Source organism: Sciurus carolinensis, chromosome 2, assembly GCF_902686445.1.
Source record: "Sciurus carolinensis chromosome 2, mSciCar1.2, whole genome shotgun sequence".
In the NCBI taxonomy this organism is placed as follows: domain Eukaryota; kingdom Metazoa; phylum Chordata; class Mammalia; order Rodentia; family Sciuridae; genus Sciurus; species Sciurus carolinensis.
The window spans coordinates 91,820,649-91,838,182 of record NC_062214.1 but is presented as its reverse complement, the minus strand read 5'-3'; the positions used below and the strand labels follow the sequence as shown (position 1 = coordinate 91,838,182).

At 46.4% G+C, this 17,534-nt stretch overlaps 1 protein-coding gene across 7 annotated transcripts in view; it reads left to right on the top strand.

The window, feature by feature from the left end:
• Nucleotides 1-3,027, top strand: part of Tln2 (talin 2) — a 392,003-nt gene extending 388,976 nt beyond the window's left edge. For all 7 annotated transcript variants that reach the window (XM_047538976.1, XM_047538975.1, XM_047538970.1 and 4 more), the window contains 2 exons: nt 275-400; nt 2,133-3,027. In XM_047538976.1, coding sequence (XP_047394932.1) covers nt 275-400; nt 2,133-2,261 — 255 coding nt within the window. In that variant the 3' untranslated portion in view covers nt 2,262-3,027. The remainder of the gene's footprint in view (nt 1-274; nt 401-2,132) is intronic.
• The last annotated feature ends 14,507 nt before the right edge of the window (nt 3,028-17,534 follow it).

Sequence of the window (17,534 nt, the reverse complement as noted above, 5' to 3'; positions counted from 1 at the left end):
TCACCTTGCTATCGTCATTTACTGCATGATTGTAATTCCCCTCAAAAGTCTGTGCTCCTTGGGGGTCAAAAAGTAACTTATTCAACACTGGGTAGGTAAGTGCCAGTGTTGGTAGAATTGATGAATGGATGAAGGGACACCTGAATACTCACTGGCTAGAGAGAACATCTATGTTATAATTGAATGATAAATTAACTCATGGTCTCATGAACTGTAACTTCATGCCATTCTTACTGTTTCTAATGCTGTGACGTGTGTTTTGTTCCCTCTCCAGGCAGCAGGGAATGCTGTGAAAAGAGCCTCAGACAATCTTGTTCGTGCAGCCCAGAAGGCAGCATTTGGCAAAACTGACGATGATGATGTCGTAGTCAAAACAAAGTTTGTGGGGGGCATTGCTCAGGTTTGTGACTAAGTCTATAGTAGAGTTTATTCCCGAGACAGATGTTATGTTATAATAGGTACACAAAGGAACAGTGACTTAAATAAGATGGAAACTTATTTCTCCTCATGTAACTGGGTGTAAGCAGTCTAGGGATGATGTGATGAGTCCTTCACTTCTGAGACCCAAACTCCATCTGCCTTATTATTCTACCACGCCTGAGAGAGTGCCCTTGGCCATTTGGTCCAAGACAGCTTTCTATTAACCAGCAAGAGGGTAGGACGTGACCCTGAAGTTGCATATATCACTTCTGCTTATATGCCATTGGTCAACACTTGGTCATGTGGCCATCCTAGCTACACAGGAGGCTGGGAAGTATAGTATTAACTATCTACCTAGCTAAAATTCAGGGATTTTGTTTTGCAGAGGAAAACAGAATGGAAATTAGAGAACAGCAATGTTATTTAAATACAGTGATATATTTGAAGCTGTTGCCAACTCTAGTCATTTGGCCCTACAGAGAGAATGAATGCTGACTGTCTCCCCGAATTTTTAGAATACATGGGACTAACTTAGGCAGAGTGGCATTCTCATGTATGACAATGAGAGGGAACACCCAGAAACCAGGCTTGCAGTTTTTTTCTGTGCATTAACACAGATCCATCATCTGAGACAGTTTTTCCTATCAGTTAACTTTTCCTGCAACTCTCCCTATTTTGGCTATGCGCTGGATGCATTTTTACCAGAATGTGTTTCTTGATGCACTTCTTCCATAAGAAGTAACACAAAGGAGGGTCTGTGATCACACAAATCAGGAAAATGCTGCATTCAATGCCCCCACCTCACTTAGAGTACTCATTGGAATTTACTTGACTCTCTGGAACACAAACTTGGACTTTTCACATAATTCCCAGTTAGTATTCCTCAGTCACCTTAGAAGCATGAAGTCAATATAGGCTTCCCTCTGAATCTTTCCATGGGTTTCACATCCTCAGATTCAGCCAACCATAGGTTGAAAACATTCAGAAGAAAAATTGCATCTGCACTGAACATGTACAGACTTTTCTCCTTTCATTACTCCCTAAAAAATACAGCATAACAATTTTATATATATATATATATATATATATATATATATATATATATATATGTGTGTGTGTGTGTGTGTGTGTGTGTGTGTTCACATTATATTCAGTATTATAAGTAGTCTAGGGATGCTTTCAGGTATACAGCAGGATGTGCATAGCCTTTTATATAAGGTACTTGAGCACCCATGGGAGAAGTGTTAGGGAACCAGTCTCCCATATGCCAAGAGCTAACTCTATCTGGAGGCCATCTAGTGGTAACAGTCACCAGTTTTAGCATTAAGAACACCTGGACTGGTTCCTTCTGCTCTAGTTAAGTGACTGTAGGAAGGTGGACCCATACCTTTCAATTTCAGGTTCCTTACTGGAAAAATAGGACTTTTGGTAGAGCATACATCACAGGTTGGCCCAAAGATGGTGGGACAACCTCTGTGGAATACTCACACCAGAGCCTGGTGCACAGCAGTGATGTAGCAGGTGTCCGCGCTTCAATCAGTGGCCAGAAGTCAGCTCATTTTCTTGGGTCAGTTGGATCATTGGTCTCAAAACCCAAACCATTGCATGAAGCTGGTGTCACGAGCTAAGAATGCTATTCCCAGTGCACTGCTGTGTCCCATGGGAGACAGTGATTTCTTTAAAAGCATGAGATTATCTTGCTCTTCTTCTAGATCATCGCTGCCCAGGAGGAAATGCTAAAGAAAGAACGAGAACTGGAAGAAGCAAGGAAAAAACTGGCCCAGATCCGCCAGCAGCAGTATAAATTCCTACCCACTGAACTGAGGGAGGATGAGGGTTAAGGCCGGGCCAGGATGGCGAGCCCCAGGAACTGGCATGCAAGAACTGGACAAACAGTGTTCCTGAGAGCCGGGCACTTACCTGGAAACTGCCAGCCCCTCCCCCTGGGGCAAATCCAGAGCCCTGAGTCCCGTTCTCACTTCTCTGTCCTGTTGGCACTGGCTGCATGATCCTGATGTTGCACGGTACAGTGTCCCACCCACAGTTCCTCCTCTGCCTCCCCTTGTGCCTCGCCATATCTCGGGAGAGCGGGGTGCACGTTTTGTGGACTGTTACCAAAAAAGAGAAGTCAGTATTATGTCATTCTCAGACACCTTTGCTTTCATTGGTCTTCTCTAGGACTGCTGCTGGGCCCCTTTGTGAAATCATACTAGGAACAAAAATATAACGACCCTGGGGGTGATATCATTGATGTCATAGATACACATCGATATTCTTCTCCCTCTCAAGAGAACATGAAAGTTGGAGCTGAACGTGGTAATAAAAGCCAGAATCACAAACCCAGGTGGACTCTGGGAGGGTGACTGAGGTCCTCCTTCCATGTCTTGAGCACTGGTTCACCCAAGGGGTGAAGAATCCCTGCTCCTGTTTGCACGCTTTCTTGCCTCAGTGTGTAAGCTCCTTGTACAATCTAGACCCATCTTGTATCCTGTGGCCCCAAAAATCAAACAGTTATTTTTTTTCCCCTCCATAATCCAAAGGGCAGAGTTGTGGGAGCCTTGCAGGGCTTGGTGAGCCGGGACTGGAATAAAATGCATGGGCTCCTTATTCTGCAGAGGCTGTTTCAGTTCATACAGATTCATGTGCACAAACCCATGTCCCTGTGACAGTCAGTGTGACAGCCCTCTTAAGTATTCGGGTGGCTTCAGCTGGAAATGAAGCAACTCCATCTTCAAGTCCCTTGTCTCTACTCTCAGGAGACCAGAGTTCAGGATTGGAAGACATCTGTTGGGAAACCCATTACCATCCCAAGAGGACATTTTTTTTCCATCTTAGTATTCAGAATCTAGATGCATCCTAAAATCAATGTGAACCTTTAACCAGATAGTTTTGCTTATATTTAAGTGAGGACATAGAGTGTTTTTGGAGTCCGTCTTTTGGATGCCATACTTCCAGAATTTCCTATTTTTTTCCTCCTCTTTCCTTTTTCTGTGTTTTCTCCAGGGAAGGACATGTTAAGAACTTGAATTTACCTTTAATCTGAGCCTTTACCCAGGATAATACATGGAGGATGAATGGCTTGTAGGATAGAGGTTAATGCCAGGTAGCAAGTGGCTTTGAAAGAATCCATGAGACAAAGACAGGAGTTAATGGAGGCACATGGTTTTCAAGACCAAAGACTGTTAAAGGCAGTCTGAAGGGTGGGGATGGGGGCACCTTGTCTCAGCTTCAAATTTTCATCCAGGAGGAAAAGTTGGTCTCTGGTCCTCAAAAGATGTCACCTTTTGTCTTTGGTCAGTGATCCTGCTTTAGAAGAACCTAGCCAATGCCATGGTTTTAAAATTGAAACTTGACAGTTTCCCACCTTTATGAGATAACTTGTAAGTGCTGCACATATTGAAAAAAAAAATTTTTTTTTCAGAGAAGTAGAAAGAGGAGTATAAATGATCAACAGGTGGAGAGCATATGCTGGGGAGAGTGAGAGTAGGGAGCACCAACTCTGACGAAGGAGAGGAAGAGCAGGGAGCCCTGGCCTCTTAGGGTAAAGCAAGCACAGTCCTGGCTCACCCTCTCCGGTGTACCTGACCCAGCTCCTCACACCTGTGCTGGGTGGACACTCTGAGGAGGGTGCAGGGTGCTTCCTGAGATTTTGGAAGTCAGACCCAAAAGCTCAGGCTGTGGATGTGCTAATGGCCTCACAAGGTGGGACTATGGGAAGCCCCTCCAGGGCCTAGCCCTCCCCCTTTTCTTTTAGACTGCCCCAGGGCAGTGTCCCTCTTCCCTTCCATCTGTCCCCCATCATCTTCTGGCATCCCAGGAGGGGACAGGGGCCAGCAAGCAGTGGGTTCTCCATCCCTGCTTCAGGGTTGTTTAAGACCCCAACTGCATTTGATACCAGAAAAACCTCCAGAGAGAAACCAAATGGAAAGGCTTGTCCTTTACAACTTTAAAGGGCAGTCATGGAACACAGTTTATTTTTGTAGGACCTATATAAATGGCCTGTCTGAAGTTTTCTGCTGCTAGGAGTCTGGGGAAGTTGGCTCCCAGTCATCATCCGGTGTGGTCCTGGCTTTTCATCTGTCCATTTCTCATCCTCCCTGCATGTGCGTATGTGAATGGCCTTGTGGTGGCTTGGTCTTTTCTCGTTTCATAAAACAGTCCAAGGGCTGTGCTTTGGGCATTATTTAATGCGTGTTGGTGCAAGTGCCCTGGGTGGCATCAAGGGGGCTTCTGGTTCTTCAGAGAGAAATAATGCAGATGTGAGTTGCATTTGGGGCATGGACTTTTAGAGCATGTGACAATAGCATGGTTCCCAGTAGAAGCAGCCCCACGTCTGGAGCCTAGAACATGCCCCCGCAGTGAGGGACAGCAGGTGTGTGGCCATGTGCCACTTCTCACCTGCTCTGCCCCTGAGGGAAACTGACACTGGGCTTTGAATCTTTAGGCTGACCTTTTTGTCCAGAAAATTGCTGGTTTTGATGGTCAGAAAAGGCACCTGAACTAGACTTCAGAGCTGCCTGGTGATGTGGAAGTTTGGATTTTGCTGTGTTGTCTTTCAAAAGTCTTCAGATCAAGGATGCTTTGACCACATTTGGTCAGATAGCCCTTGTTTAGCTCCACTGGTGTCTAGTCAGGGGTGGCCTTGGTGGTCAGTGCCAGCAAGTGCTCAGGTCCTAGCTGGTTCTCTGGGCATTAGGTATCTGCCAAAGAAGCTGCCCAGCCTACAGTCTAAGCACAGGCTTAGGGCCAAGCTTCCTGCCACCTTGCTGTCACATACTTTTATCCCAGAAAACCCTTTGAGCTTCTCATAGGTCTTGCCCACCTTCTGTCTGGGTGATTCTTCAGCCCATGTGTGTGCAGGCAACAGAAGCTAGTTCCTAATTTATCACAAAAATTATACAAAAAAAATTGCTATCCCCTGAAAGAGTGGACCCCCACCTCCCAAGGGACCCCAAGGCTGAAACCTTGTGAGGGAAGCAGGCACAGGGCAAAGGTGGTAAGTAAGCCATGGTCTCTGCTCCCAGGAAACTCACAGGCCTCACCGAGGTGCCCCTACTTTCTCCTTGGCAGGTGGTCCCCAGAATCTTCTCTCCTAGCTCTTAAGTTCTGGGCTCTGCCAGGGCCTCTGGGAGCCTGTAGGCCCCAGGACAGAACGTCAGCATGTTCTGCTCTCAGATTTCTGAAGGAAATGAACCCTCTGTTGGCCAAGGGGACACTGCTTCTGAGAGTCTTTTGGGGATCTAGGGAATTTGGAGAAATTCCCAGGTTAAGAGGCAATGGTTCCCAGAGTTCTGAAACCCGGAAGTCCTCACTTCTGTGCCCATGGCTCATGTTCCACCGCTCCAAAGTCCTCTGAGTGCCGGCTTCAAGAGATGACCTCTGCTGGGGAAGGACTCCTTCCCAAAGGGATCCCAACTACCACGTTTTAATGTCCTGAGACTATGGCTCCATCCCTCTGAGCTCGTGTGTAATGGAGCTTCTGTTGCTTGGTTTTAAAACACCATGACGAAGAGCTGTCACTTTTCTATGATGGGAGTTTGGATTCAGCCTTCCTCGGAGCCCACCTCCCAACTCTCCAGGAAGCCTCTGTGTGTGAGTCCCTCCAGCAGCATGTCCTTACCCTGCATGACGCAAGGCGGGCTCCCTCAGCCTGCCGGCCGCACTGCAAGATCCAGAGGAGGTCAGGAAAATTAACCTCTGCCCTTGTCGTAATGTCTAATCACGTAAATTAATTTATCTAATCACATAAATTATTTTTTTTATTCATCAGAAATAAACTTTTAAAGCAATGAACCTGTTGAAAGTCTCATGGTAATGGGAGGAGGGTAGAAAAGAGGAAGGAGAATGTGTCTTTATTGTGTGAGAAATTCTGCCTTGACCACCATCCAGATCCACACTACCAGATGTGTTAGGAGAGGTAGGGTGTATGTGGGAGTGCCAGGACTGAATTCCAGTCAGCTGCTGACATGAGAGGAAACTCAAAGAAGAAATAGACGCTGAGTAGGAAGATCAGATTATTTTTCGCTAGGACAGCCTTCCTGGACAAATAACTCAGGGACTCTTTGACCATGCAAGTCCCCCACACTGCAAGACTGCAAGCCAAATACAGAAGTTCACATGAGATGCACTTGACCTGGGACAGGACACGGGAAGGTTGGTTCGCTTCTGACAGCTGAGGCCAAAAATGTAACCTGCAGGAACTTCCTTCCTGTTTGAGGGGGAAGATGCTTGGCCAGAAGTCCTTGTTCTAGGGCCAGCCAGACGTAGAAAAATATGAGGGGTTTCTAATCTGCAAGTGGGGGAGGGGGGTCAAAGAATCACCACACAGTATGTCGAACAACTAATAAAGGCTTTTTAAAATCTTAATGATTTAGGATATCTAAGCCAATGGATAATGAAGGTTTAATACCTTTGCTTAATAAGAACAACAACATCAGAAAAGAATGACTGGAACTGAGCACAACCAAAACCAAGGCACGAAACCCTGAGGAACAGACCAGAAAGTGGGAAGGGGACCTAAGGCTTACCGAGTCTCCTGCATGTCAGCTCGGTGCTGCTGGACACAGAGCCTCAGCCCCCAGCCACTGCGGGGTAGGCGTTGGCATGGTGAAGAGGGGCAAACCAAGACTCGGCAGAGGAAGTGGCAGGTGTGGGGGTTTCTGCCACGTCCCGCGTGGATGAGGAATGGGTTAACTGCCGAGGACGATGTTGGCTATAAATCAATCCATTACCCATAAACTTATCTAATCAGTAAACACACAAGAGCCAGTACTCTTAAATGAGAGGAGGCGTGACGGATGGGGCCATACCAGATCTGGCCTCTAAGAAGATGGAGTAGCCCACCACTCCTTTATTTATAGTCACGCAGGTAAAGAGGCCCTGACAGGGAGGGGCTTCTTCTGTGACGAACAGGATGGGGTGGAGTTAGGGGAAACTATCATATAACCAGACGGGGAACCACTCCCACACAGCGCCACATGCTCCCCGGGGTCTGGGACAGTCCTCCGTGGCTGCCAGTTCCTGGGAGTCAGGCCTCAGTGTCCCATGGCTTTCCAAGTCTCATTCTGCTAGATACCGACGGCTCCCCACAGACAGGCATGGGTTTGCAGCGGCTGGAACTCAGATCCTCTGTGCCTGTGGCCAAAGGGCCATCAAGAACCTCACCTTACCCACACCCCAAAGACCTGCTGTGTGCAGGACGCTGAGGCCCAGCTACTTCCTGGAGAAGGTCACAGTCCAGGGAGAATACCTTGACCCAGGGCTGTGGGAAGAAACTGCAGAGCCCTGAAGGTGGGAAAGCCTTCCAAGGGGAGGCTGTCTGGCAGACTCCATGCATAGGAGTTCCGGGGGCAGGGTGCTCCAGGCAGCAGGAATTGTGTGTGACAGCCTGGGTTTAGGAAGCAGGTGATGCCTTGGGGAGTAAGGAGTGGTTCGGTAAGCCCAGGGCATGGGGCAGGTGGCATGGAAACAAGGGCAGTCCAGGAACACACTATGAGGGGTTTTGTGTCAGGTCAGTGAACGTCAAATTTAGTTACCAGATGAACCTCTCTGTAGGGAGCTCAGAAAAGAGATTTCGTCCTGGGAGAACTCAGGATCAAAGGGTAGAAACATGCTAAAGATCATCAACTCCAGAGTGTATTAGGTCCCAAGTTTTAAAGTTCAGAGCAAGGAAAGAGAACGTGCACTGTCACAGAGCTTTTGTAGGAAGGTCTGTAGGGGTAGGGACTGCCATCAGAATGCTAATGGGGGAAATGTTTCACCTATAGATAGTTGACGATACATATTTTGTTACCCCAAGTTAATCCTTACAACAACTAGATACAGCAGGATATATAGGTATTTTTTTCATCCCCATTTTATAGATGATAAAACTGAGGCACAGAGAGGTTAAGCAACTATCCAAAGGCCACACAGCTAGTAGAGCTGGGCTCTCCCAACTGCTATGTTAAGATCTCCCAGCTAGTAAGCTGCAAAATAGAGGCTCAAGCTTCAGTTCGTTTCCATTGCTCATGGTTTTACTAACAGTCTATGGAAAGCTCCAGTCTGAGGTTAGCCTGTAGGATAGAAACTAAACAGGCAGAGGTAGGAAGAATGCTAGCAGAGCAGAGGGAACCTCACGTGCACATGGCAGAGCCTGGCTCATGCTAGAGATGCCTGAAAGATGGGGCAGAGAGGATGGGGACCAGTGGGGGCCGTGTTTCCACCCTGAGTAGGGGTTTTGCTGCCCAGATCTCCTCAACCTGAGAGCCTCTGACCCTGTCTGTCCAGGGCTGGCCCAGGGGCACCTGTCCAGGACCAGCACCTAGGAGGGAAGTAACAGGGCCCAGACTCTGTGGCAATAGTTTCCAGCCAATCCGGGTTGCTCAGGAGACTCTGCAGATTATTTTTAGAAAGAGAAATTTAATTTCTTCAGCTTAGAACTGCCTGTTGGAGAAATGCTTTCTGGGCTCATCAGAGGGCTGACCATGCTGCCCAAGTGTCCAGGTCTCCAGGTCACCCAGAGTGTGAAGGGGCCTAGAGCAAGGCCTTGAGCCCATGTTCCTAGCACCAACATTGCAAGGTGGCCAGGGAAGCAGCAAGGGAAAGGCAGGTGGGGTCCTCTCAGTTCCCTGGACTCCGTGGGCAGGAGAGGAGATGGAAAGAAAATAAGGGCACAGTGCTTCCCTTCAGAGGTCTTAGAGACCCCTGGAGAAATCAGCCTCTTGTCCACTGTAGGCAGAAGGCCGAGGACCTAAGGATCTGCTGGAGCAGACCCTCAGGCTGGGACTAACCGAAGCAGGGGAAGGAGGGAGGAGTGAGAGGGGACCACAGAAGGCCTAAAACTGCAGGGACAGGTAGGGACAGAGGCTGCGTGCCAGTTTCAAACCTCTGCAGATTTGGGGCTTCATCCAAAAGGAAGGAGGAGACCCTCGGGCTGGCTGTCACTCTGCCTCACGGCCAAATTCCTCAGGACTGCCAGTTCCTCATCAGTTCACCTGCTGGAATGGGACATTTTGTTCAGCTACCGCGAAGCCACACGACCTGGTTGGCATCCTTGCCAGAGGTGGGTGTTCCTGGAGTATGTGGAGAAAAGCCCCTTGCGTCTGTTTGCTGTCCTCCTCCTGGGTGGTTTTGACCACAGGGGGCAGTGTGGCTCCATGGGACACTAATCAGTGCTCTGTTTCCCTTGAGGGAAAAAGGAAAGGCTTCATGGACAGATTTAAGAAAGTATAGGTTAACAACTTCAGAAGTCTAGGGAACTTGGGGCCTTTAAGATACTCACATGCATTTGATATTCCCAAAAGAATAAAATACATAATTTTTTTAAATTATTTATTCATTTATTTATTTATTTTTGCCTTAGAGAACTTTTTAATTTATTCCAGCAAATTCCAAGGGTCAATGTTCAAGGGATCACACCTTGAACACCTTGGCATCCTACTCTAAAATCTTCCTGGAATTATCATCTCCCCTTCCTCCTGGGCACACATAGCAATCGTCTAATACCTAGAGAGCACTTCATCTGTGCAGCAACCTCACCTAGGTCCCAGGTGAAAGCACGTGCAAGAGAATACAAAAAGAAAAAGGCAAATGTAGGGAGACCTCGTGGACCAGGGGTGCTTTATTCAGCACGTCTTTAGGGGAAAAAAATGGTGGTGGGCCCCCTCAAGGGTTTGGGCTTTACATGGCCTTAGCAGAGCCAGGTCGTGGAGGAGCCAGTTACTTTTGGCGGGCCCTTTTGGTGGACAGGGTCAGATAATGGGAGGAGTTTAGGGTGGGGTGAGAGGACAGGTAGGTAACCATACCTTTCAGCAGGCAGGCAGGGATCATGTCTGGTCACCTGGAACTTCCCCAGCACCCAAGACAGAGCTGGGGAACATAGGAGATATTTGATAAAGATTGCTAACCAGGTGATAAACTTTAGTTTGTAACTAGTGTTTACGATCCATTTGAAGAGCAGCTGTTTTGGACTCAAACTGATCTGAACTTGAATAGGCAACAAAAGGTTTGCTCATAAACAGCTACCACCCACCGCAACTGTCGCCTTCCTCCCCACCCCCACTGTGGCCTCACCGTGGCACAGGGCAGCATGACTTGCCAAAATAGTTTGAAGATTGCTTTCCCAGGGTCCTCTTCCTTACACAGCTGCAAGGAAACAACTTGATCCTACATATCCTGAAACCTCCTGTAACTTTCACCATCGTCCAGCAAAATCCAGAAGTTGAGTTCCAGTCCAAAGGTGGTGTTACAGAAATACTGAGAGGACCTCCAGTGTCCTGAGCTAATCTCTACAAAATGGTGCCTGCGGCCTGGATCCTGAGGCACGTGAAGGCTGCGTGGAAGAGAAGGGAAAGGCAGAGGGGCAAAGTTTTGAAGTTCTTCAAACATTTGTGATTTCTCCTGCATCCCCATTGCCTCCAAAAGGCATGTTCAGTGCAACTCCCCAACCTTTCTTCAGAGAACCTTGGCTTTAACCAAGTCGTTTAGCTTTCAAGTCCACTGGGGATACATGGTAGATATTACACTTGATTCCCCAGTAGCTACACCCCACTTCCTATGGAGCACAGAATGTTTGGGGGGGATGGCGGTGCTGAGGACCTCAAGCCAACAGTGATCTGATTGGGTCAAAGGTAATCCCATTCCCCTACCAGTGGTTGGTTCTGGAAGAGGCATACTCCCTGATTCTGGCCAAGAAGAGGAGAGACGCTGAAGATGTGGGCCTCTGTCTCACAGCAGGGATGTATAAAGAAGCCTCAGAATGGAGCCCACCTTAAAGATGGCAGAGTGTAGACAACAAAGACTCTGTCTGTAGTGGTCTTCTTGATCAGCTTGTCTAACACTAGTTCTTCCAGGCTTCTCTGCCCAAATACGTTTCTGCCATGTTTAAGTCAGCCCAAGTTGGGCGTGCTGCCAAAGCACACTAGCTGGCTCCAGACAGCAGTCCCAGGAGGCTTGGGAGAAGCCAGCTTGGGAAGTGGCCACACACTTCCACACAGAGTACCTATACTCTGCAAAATGCCCTTTCCCCTTTCCTTCCTGTTAGGTCATGTAATACAAAGCTGCTCTCCCCGCCCTTTCCGGTGCAACCATTTTCCCCGCCTCCCAACCACTTGTCAATCTGTGAGCATCCTAGCTAGCTATTGGTTCATCAGTCAGCTTGCAAGTATCCTTCTCCATTATTGGTCCCCTGTTAGCCTGGCAAAATCCAACTGCTTCACTGTAGCTACCCCGCCATCTTTTCTCACGCTTCTCTCTCTCCTACTCACTTTCTCTATTCTCCTCGCTTTTCCACTCTCTCTAGCGCGCGCCCTTTCTCGTTCCCTTTCTTTTCCTCTCATTTTCTCTCTTAACCTGCAGGGAGACACTCTGTTTGCTTAATAAACTCCCTTATGTGATTTCCCATGTCTGGCGTGGTTTTCGTGGGATCCCTTACAGTCGGAATTTGGGCAACTATATGACGGAGAGCAGAGCAACTGAGGCAAAGGGCAGCGCAACACATGGTGATCAATCAAACGGCAGGAAAACTCCACTGACCTTTACCTCCACCTGTCACTCAGCAGGACCCCCACCCATTCCAGCCTATAAAGACCCTGGGCAGCCCGGACACTTGTGGGCTCCCTACCCTGACCTGTATGGGGGGGAGGGGGGCTGGGAGAGCCAAATTCCAATAAAGCTTGCTTCACTGCTTTCTATCCGATTTTATTTGGCCATTAGCCATGCCCCCGAGCTTACACTTCCCACCCACATAAAGGCGATCCTGAAAATGTGACCAAAGATAACCCCTTGTATTCCCCCTTTCAAGGGGTTTACTCAAGTGCTCAAGAGAACCTCTGTGCTCCTAACATGGTGCCAGACCACAGTAGGTCTTTAATATTTAAATGACTCCTAACCCTTCATGCGCCTCTAGAGCAGATGCTGACAACACCTGGATCCCAGAATAGGGCTTACCTGGTGGATGCGGAAAAATGCTAACCCACTAATCCAGACTAACCGCAGACAGCAGAGATCCCAGTCCTTTTCTAGACTCTGGGATGAGCTGCTGGAGGACAGGTCTTCCCCCTCCCCCTCCTCTAAACTGTCTGCCACTAATAAGCTAGGGCTGTCTGTGGCCAATCACCTACAAAGCAAAACATCTGAGGAATGTCTGGTATGTAGGGTATGTGGCCTGCTGTGGGTTTGTTTTTTCTGTTCTCCATCACTTGGGATGGAAATCCTTAATGATTTGGTCTACAGGCATTAGCACGGAGCTGTGAAGGAAGGGAGCAGGAGGTGGTGGGGTAATTCTCACCTTTTTCCTGCTCCTAGGGGCTAAAAGGGACCCTCCCTGACCTGACATATTTCACTGACTCTGACTTTTTTCCTCCTGTCCCTCCACAGAGTTGAATCAGAAGCAGCAGTAGCTGCAGGGAGGTGACATTTTCTGAGTGAGGGGAATCACTGAAAGCCACGGGGAAGAGGCTGAGCTGTGATATGGAATGGGTGATTGTTCTTGGACTACAGTGACGAGCTCCTTAGCTTTGCACACGGGACGATCTAGGCTGAAGTCATGGTTCTAGTTCTGGGTGGGTGATCTTGAGCATACCTCTTGATTTCTCAGAACTTTTTTTTTTCCATATAGAAACAGGTCTTTTGCCATGACTCTCACTGGGTGTGCATGGTGAACATCTTTGATGTGGTTTTGCTTTGTTTTGTTTCTTTTTGCAGGCTGGGGATCTAACCCAGGGCTTCAGCATACCAGGCAAGGGGTACAACTTGTTAGGGTAACTGGCACAAATATCCACAAGAGACACAGCTCTGAGTTCAAGCAAAGGTTTATTGACAGAGAGTCTGTCAGGCTGCCCCTCTGAAAGGAGCAGCAACCTGCAGGAAAAAACTTCTGAACTATATAGTCATGTACAATGGAGTATTTAAAAAAAATAACCAGTCTGGCCCTGTGACTGTTACTTAACATCTTTGCTGTGGTTTTGGTAGTTAGGGACTCTTTCAGGTGGGCCTACTGGGAATGTCATGCCTGGGTAGACAGGTGCTGATTTTCAAAATGGAGTTACTTTAGCCTAAAGACTAACACCACTGAACTATACCCACAGTCCCCAGCATCCTTGATGTTCAACAGCTATTGTTGTGTTAGTCAGCTTTTTGTGGCTGTGACCAAAATACCTGACAAGAATACCTTAGAGGAGGAAACTTTTATTAGGGCTCACCATTTCAGAGATCTCAGTCTAGTCAACCAACTTCATTGGTCTGGGCCTGAAGTAATGGTGGCATATCCTGGTGGAAGGGTATGGAAGGAGGAGGACTGCTCAGCTCGTGGAGTCCAGGAAGCAGAGAGAGAGGGAGGAGAGTCAGGGGGACAAGATAATAATCCCCAAGGGCACACCCCCAGTGACACACAACCTGCCCAAAGTTACAACCCAGTCAGTCCATTCAAATTCACTGATTAGTTTAGAGTTCTCACAATTCCATCATTTCACCTCTGAACATTCCTGCATTAACAGGAGCTTTTGGGGACACCTCACATCCAAGACAGAACAGCTACCAATTCTTTTGAGAATGAATTACATTCTAAGTGCTCTACTAGGTATTTTATAAGTATCATTATTTTCTCCACAGCTAACATTGATTATATACTTATAACACACCATTCACAGTTCCAAGCACTTTTTAAAAAATATTAACATGTTTAACCGTACAAGGTAGGACTAACCCCATTTTACAGATGAGGAAGTTGAGGCACAATAAAGTTAAATACTTTTTATATCTGCTCACACAGATATAGAAAAGCAAGCAACCAAGATCCAAGGAGCAACCCCACGCAGCCTGGCACAGAATTTGTTATCTTCAACCACTGTGTTCTACTATATATGACTTAATCGTCCTATAACAGTGGTGTTATCTGCATATAAAGGATGAGGAAACACTAGAAGTCATACAATTCAGCATGATTGCACAGCTTTTAAATGGTAGAGCCAAGAGCTATACCTAGCTGTGCCAAAGCTTTGCACCACCTCAGGCCTACAGAGAAAAGACTTCAAACTCCCAGGGGGGGCCACCTTAGTTTAGTGGATTTGATCTTGGAGCACTTCCTCTGCAGGCATGACAAAGGTGTCAAAATACAATTTTCAAAAAGTTAAAATCACAACTCTTATACAAACACAAATATATAAGAGCATGTGTCAAAGATATATTTAACTCCAGGAAGGAACCAGTAGAATGTGTCAAGATTCATTTTAAAACAGAAAATTAAACCTCTCGGAAAGAAAGATTGAGGTAAGATGGCCAAATTACCTTCAAAAGTGACTGACTTATAAGGTGGCTCTTGTAAGTCAAGCGCTAACCTTGGTTGTAATATGTCCTACCAGGGAAATTCACAGCACTGTGATAAGAATCATTTACATCACTATCACTGTTCTACAACCAAATATCTACTTAGAGTAACACAACATCCCAATCAATAGAAAATAGAAGGTCAAAACAAAGCAATAGGGCTGGGGTTGTGGCTCAGTGGTAGAGCATTTACCTCGAATGTATGGGACACTGGGTTCGATCCTCAGTACCACATAAATAAATAAAATAAAGGTATCATGCCCATCTACAACTAAAAACAAAAAAACAAAACAAAACAAAAAGCAATATAACCCTAGAGAACTGGGTAAGCCTGAAAAGGGTCTGTTGAATCATAATCCAGCCATTCTTGTGCTTAACTCCAGGTCTGGGGTACAGTGCTCCACCCGCTTATCCCTCAGGGATGAGACTGAAGGCAGTACCAATCCCTAAATACGCTATAATTTTTCTATACTATACAGAAATATTCATGATAAAGTTTAATTTACAAATTAGGCTCAGTAAGAGATTAACAGTAGCTAATAATGAATTAGAATACTTATGATATGCTATAATAGTGATATGAATGTGCTCTCTTTTTCAAAATATCTAATTGCACTTTCACTCTTTCACTTGGGACATGCTTTTTGATTCTTTTTGCCATATCCAAACTGCCAGCGTCACACTTTTGCATTTTGAAGTCATTATTAAATAAAATAAAGGCTCCTTAATACAAACCCTGACCTACCATGACAGTCCATCTGCTATCTCAGATGGTTATTAGGTGGCCAGAAGTTTGTGCAGTAGATACACTTGATAAAGGGATAAGGTGCCTCCTAGGCAGAATAGAACAGGACAATGCAAGATTTAAACACAAATTGTTTATTTCTGGAAACTCCCATGTAATAGTTTCAGGCCACAGTTGACCATGAGCAATTGAAACTACAGAAAGTAAAGGTATGACTGTATTTTTTTCCTAAACACAGGGCATTGAGCCAATAATAAGGCTGTTGCATCCTTAAGGAAAACATGATGAGAAGACCTACCACCACGTTCAAATTGTAGCCCCACTATTTTGTGTGCACATGTGCAAATCCCTATAGGTTTGTCATCTGTAAAGTTGTTTTTTTTTTTTTTTTTTTTAATTGGGATAACAATACCCTCTCTTGAACCTCACAGAACCTTGCCAGGATCAATTAAGATTGAATACAGTAACATTGGGTTGGTCATTGTTCTGGCTTAATTTTGGAGGGAGACTAGCTCTTGGCCTCCATGCCTGGATGTTAAGGGAGGCCCTTGACAGAAAACAATTTAATGTGGCAGGTGAAAAATTACAAAGTCCTCTGTTGTCTGTATTGTTCTGACAAACACTGACACATTCAAATGAGTCTATGCCACCTGCAGATCACACAGCAAAACAAGGATTGCAAAAGTCTTTGAAAACCTAAGTCACATTCATGATTTAGAATGGCTCTGAAGTATGGTTTTGACAATAAAGCTTTGGAGGGACACAGTGACCCAGTGTCATCTCACCAGCCATCCCTTTGTGAGCTCAGGAGCAGACATATGTCACAGACTTTGTCGGAAGTCTGCACACTTCTATGAAGAGCCAAGTGGTAAATATTTTAGGCTGAACAGGCCACATGTAGCTTCTGTTGTTGCATTTTAAAAGTTTTGCATGTTTTTGCGTTTGTTCTTTACAACTTTTTAAACATGTAAAAGCATTCTTGGTTCTCTGGCCTATACCAAAAATAAGCACTGGGCTAGATTACAGACCCAGATGGTGCGCAGGCTTTAGAACATAGAGTGGGCTTTGTATTCTGCTGTCTTCACTTGTGAGCTATGGGAACATGGATAAGCTTCCTATCTATCTGAGGCTTTGTGTGGTCATTGGTAAAATTCTTGCATGAGGTACCCGGGGCACATTTACTACCTCCCCAAGTGCAAAAGCAATGCTTATGAAGCTGAAATAAAATGGGAAAGCCCTGGCATGTGAAAGGAATATAGCATAAGACCTGTCAGCTGTTGCCTGAACCTTCAAGCAGTATGCATTGCCTTGGGTTGGGGATGATGGAGGGAACTTCAGTTCCATGATGGTGGCCTAGAAGTGGGCAGGCTGCAAAATGACAATCCAAGGACTCAACTGGATTCTGTTTGCTGTGGGATGGGTCATCTTTAAAAGGCCTCCTTCATAAAGCTGGCCTGCAGTCAAGGCTGAGAACCTCCAGAGGAATGGAGATATCATCTCCAGGTGGCCTGAAAACCTTCCGGCATGCAAGTGGTATGGCATCTCTCTAATGGCCTTATTTCCATCTGTGCCCAGGTAAGGCTGATGTCCTTCGAAGTCAACTCTTTTTCCCAATCCTTGAGCTGAAACTCATGTTGAAGTTACCAGCCGGAAAGACGATTTCACATCAAAATGGATAATAAGTGTTACTCGGAGAGCAGAGAAATAGCAGCAGTAGTCATGGCCAGAATTCCTGCTGCGGCCGTGGCAGGAAAAGCTGGCGTTTGCGGGGGTGGGTTTGTCTGATGCATTGCGTTATCCCGGCCTGTTCACAAACCACACTCTGAAGTTCATAGACTTCACCCAGCTCACCCAATACCACAGAATAACAAACAAATTTGATAACAAGTGAAACTCAGTGAGTCTCAGTGAGGAGGTCTCTCCTGTGAATTACTCTCCTGGAGTTTCATCACGACTTCCCTATAAGGCATTTTCTGGATAGCCACAAGATCAGAACAATGAGACATTTATGCTGAGAATTTCCAAGTAGAATTTTTTCTTAATCTCAAATGCTCAGGGTTAACAC